The following is a 3,342-nucleotide window of genomic DNA, read 5'->3' as shown; positions in this document are numbered from 1 at the left end:
GCAGCAGCAGCAGCAGCAGCAGCAATGCGATTGGCAGCAGCAGCACGAAGAGCAACAGCAGATGTGACCCTATCCAAAACAATAATATCATGGCAGCCCTAGTTAGCAGCAGCAGCAGCAGCAGCAGCAATAAGGGGAACAAAAGCAGCAACTGCAGCAGTAGCAGCGGCAACAGCAGGAATAGCAGCAGCAGTAACAACAGCAGCGACAAAAACAAAAACAGCAGCAGCAGAAACAACAGCGACAACAAAAACAGAAATAGCAACTGCAGCAGCAAAAACAGGAGGATCAGTCGCTGCAGGAGCAGCAGCAATAAAAGCAATAACAGCAGCAGCAGCAGCAGAAGCAGCAGCAGCAGCAGCAGCATACTGGCATCTCTGAGTGTGGCTTTGTTTCTGGCCATGAGTTTGGCATGGGCTTGGCAGAGGCGGAGAAGACTTTCTAAGAATCTTGGGGTGAGTCCAGCAGCAGAAACGAGAGGAGCAGCAGCAGCAGCAGCAGCTGCAGCAGCAGCAGCAGCAGCAGCAGCACGCAGCGCAGCGTAGTAGCGACACAGCAGCTGCTGCGCCTGCTGCGTCAGCTGCGGCCGAAAGCGCTCGCGGGCAAAAGAGAGATAAGCTTTGACAAGAGAGGGGCACCACGGCAGCAGCAGCGACTCTGCTGCTGCTGCTGCTGCTGCTGCTGCTGCTGCTGGGGTTGCTGGTGCTGGCGCTGCGGCGGAGCGGGGCGTCGCTGCGGTGCTGACAGCAGCAGACGCAACCCAGGGAGCCACTGCGCTGCTGTTGGTGCTGCTGCTGCTGCTGCTGCTGCTGCTTGCTGCTGTCACCTGTCCACAACACGCAAGTAAAGCGTACGGAGCACAGGGGAGTGCAGCAGCAGCAGCAGAGACAGCAGCGATGACAGCAGCAGCAGAAACAGCAGCGCTGACAGCAGCAGCAGCAACCCTAACAGCAGCAGCAGGAGCGGCAGCACCCAGAAATCAGCAGCAGCAGCGGCGCAGCGGAGGCCCTATCAAAAGCAGCAGCAGCCGCGACAGCAGCAGCAGCTGTAACAGCAGCAACAGCAGCAGCAGCAGCAGCAGTACATTGCCTAAAATTGCGTCAACGACTTGGGGAGTTGCTGCTGCTGCTTCCGGCAGCAAAACAAGAACGTCAAAACGAGAGAGAAGAGGAGGAGACAAACGAGAAAAGACTGAGGGGCAGCTAAGCAGCGAATACGCGCTGCTGCTGCTGCTGCTGCTGCTGCTGCTGCTGGGGTTGCTGCTGCGGGGGTTTGGGGCGGGTGCGGCAGCTTGGAAGAAGGCAGTGCCCGAGAGCGCTGCTGCTGCTTCTGCTGCTGCGTCTGCTGCTGCTGCTGCTGCTGCTGCTGTGTCGACAGCAGCATGAGCAGCAGCAAAGACAGAACAGCGCGTATTCAAACTGCATACGACGCCGGCCTAAAAAGCAAATAACAATTAAATAAACAATTAAATAATAATTGCTAATTTAATACACAAATAAATAATAAAACTAGCGACTAAATCTATTAATATTTCCATTTTTTTTGAGCCAAGCACCAGCAGAAATGAGGCGCGGAGGAGCAGCAACTGCAGCAGCGACTGGAGCAACAACTGCAGCAGCAACTGGAGCAGCAAGTGCAGCAGCCGCTGCAGCAACAACTGCAGCAGCAACTGCAGCAGCAACTGCAGCAGCAACTGCAGCAGCAGCTGCAGCAACAACTGCAGCGGCAACTGCAGCAGCAGCTGCAGCAGCAACTGCAGCAGCAACTGCAGCAGCAGCTGCAGCAGCAGCTGCAGCAGCAACTGCAGCAGCAACTGCAGCAGCAGCTGCAGCAGCAGCTGCAGCAGCAACTGCAGCAGCAACTGCAGCAGCAGCTGCAGCAGCAACTGCAGCAGCAACTGCAGCAGCAGCTGCAGCAGAAACTGCAGCAGCTGCTGCAGCAACAACTGCAGCAGCAACTGCAGCAGCTGCTGCAGCAACAACTGCAGCAGCAGGCGCAGCACAGCTGCTGCAGCAGCAACTGCAGCAGCTGCTGCAGCAGCAACTGCAGCAGCAGGCGCAGCACAGCTGCTGCAGCAACAACTGCAGCAGCAGGTGCAGCAGCAGGTGCAGCAGCAGGTGCTGCAGCAGCAGGTGCAGCAGCAGGTGCAGCAGCAGGTGCTGCAGCAGCAGGTGCAGCAGCAGGTGCAGCAGCAGGTGCTGCAGCAGCAGGTGCAGCAGCAGCAGCGGACCTTTGCTGCTGAAACGGTTTGCTGCTCCATGGCCTCCAAGACGCACAGCTGCGTCTCCTTCTTAATTGCTGCTACATCATCGATGCAGCAAATGCCTCCGTCGGACAGCACGAGGGCCCCCCCCTCGAGGCCCCACTCGCCGCCGCCCTCAGCAGCAGCAGCAGCAGCAGAGTCCCGCACTGCAGCACAAGTCAAACCTGCTGCGCTGCACCCAAAGCCTGAGCAGCAGCAGCAGCAGCAGCAGAGTCACGCAATGCAGCGCGAGTCAGCCCTGCTGCGATGCACCCGAAACTTCAGCAGCAGCAGCAGCAGCAGCACAGGTCAGCCCTGCTGCGCTGCACCTGGAACCTAACCAGCAGCAGCAGCAGGTCAAACGTTGACAACAACAGCGCAGCACCCGAAGCAGCAGCGGCAACAGCAGCAGCAGCAAAAGGGAAGGACGTGCAAACGGGCAGTTATGGGCTGCTGCCGCCGCTGCTGCTGCTGCTGCTGCAGCTGCTGCCGCTGCTGCCGCAGCTGCTGCTGCTGTTGCTGCTGCTGCTGCTGTTGCTGCTGCTGCCGCAGCTGCTGCTGCAGCTGCTGCTGCTGCTGTTGCTGCTGCTGCCGCAGCTGCTGCTGCAGCTGCTGCTGCTGCTGTTTACCTGAGACAGAAACCGCATGCGTAGAGAGCTGTGCTGCAGTTTGCAGCAGCTGCGACTTGCCGGTGCTGCTGTCGCCCAGTAGCAGCAAATGGATCGAGTGCCTCTGTCTGCTGTTGCTGCTGCTGCTGCTGTTGCTGCTGCTGCTGCTGCTGCCGCAGGTAGAGTCCCCTTCTGCGTCCACAGCGCTGCTGCTGCTGCTGCTGCTGCTGTTCTGCTGCTGCTGATAGCGGTCCCAGCGGCTGCTAGAAGGGGTCTGCTGCTGCTCTGCTGCAGCAGCACTAGCAGCGTCTGAACCGCCTGCGAAACAGCAGCAGCAGTAGCAGCAGCAGCAGCCGTAGAGAGCAGCAACAAGCAACAACCACGAGGCCGACGGCGGCAGAAAAGTCTCTCGCAGCAACAGCAGCAGTAGCAGCAGCGTGTGCATCTGAAGGAAGCACTGACAAGACGGCAGCAGCAGCAGCAGCAGCAGCA

The 3,342-nt window shown here is 59.1% G+C and overlaps 2 protein-coding genes across 2 annotated transcripts; both read left to right on the top strand.

Annotated features, from left to right (window-relative positions):
• Nucleotides 1-89: 89 nt before the first annotated feature.
• On the top strand, nucleotides 90-545 carry ETH_00018135 (uncharacterized protein; the record flags this gene model as incomplete). Its single annotated transcript, XM_013378904.1, has 1 exon — nucleotides 90-545. The coding sequence occupies one exon, from the start codon at nucleotides 90-92 to the stop codon at nucleotides 543-545; it is 456 nt and encodes a 151-aa protein (XP_013234358.1).
• Nucleotides 546-896: 351 nt separating this feature from the next.
• ETH_00018130 (uncharacterized protein) lies at nucleotides 897-2,242 on the top strand (the record flags this gene model as incomplete). The annotated part of the gene is made up of 2 exons (XM_013378903.1): nucleotides 897-1,080; nucleotides 1,569-2,242. The coding sequence occupies 2 exons, from the start codon at nucleotides 897-899 to the stop codon at nucleotides 2,240-2,242; spliced, it is 858 nt and encodes a 285-aa protein (XP_013234357.1).
• Between the last annotated feature and the right edge of the window lie 1,100 nt (nucleotides 2,243-3,342).

The sequence above is a fragment of the Eimeria tenella genome, genomic scaffold, assembly GCF_000499545.2.
Source record: "Eimeria tenella Houghton genomic scaffold, Eth_scaff1151, whole genome shotgun sequence".
Taxonomy (NCBI): domain Eukaryota; phylum Apicomplexa; class Conoidasida; order Eucoccidiorida; family Eimeriidae; genus Eimeria; species Eimeria tenella.
This window is presented reverse-complemented; position numbering and strand designations above follow the sequence as displayed.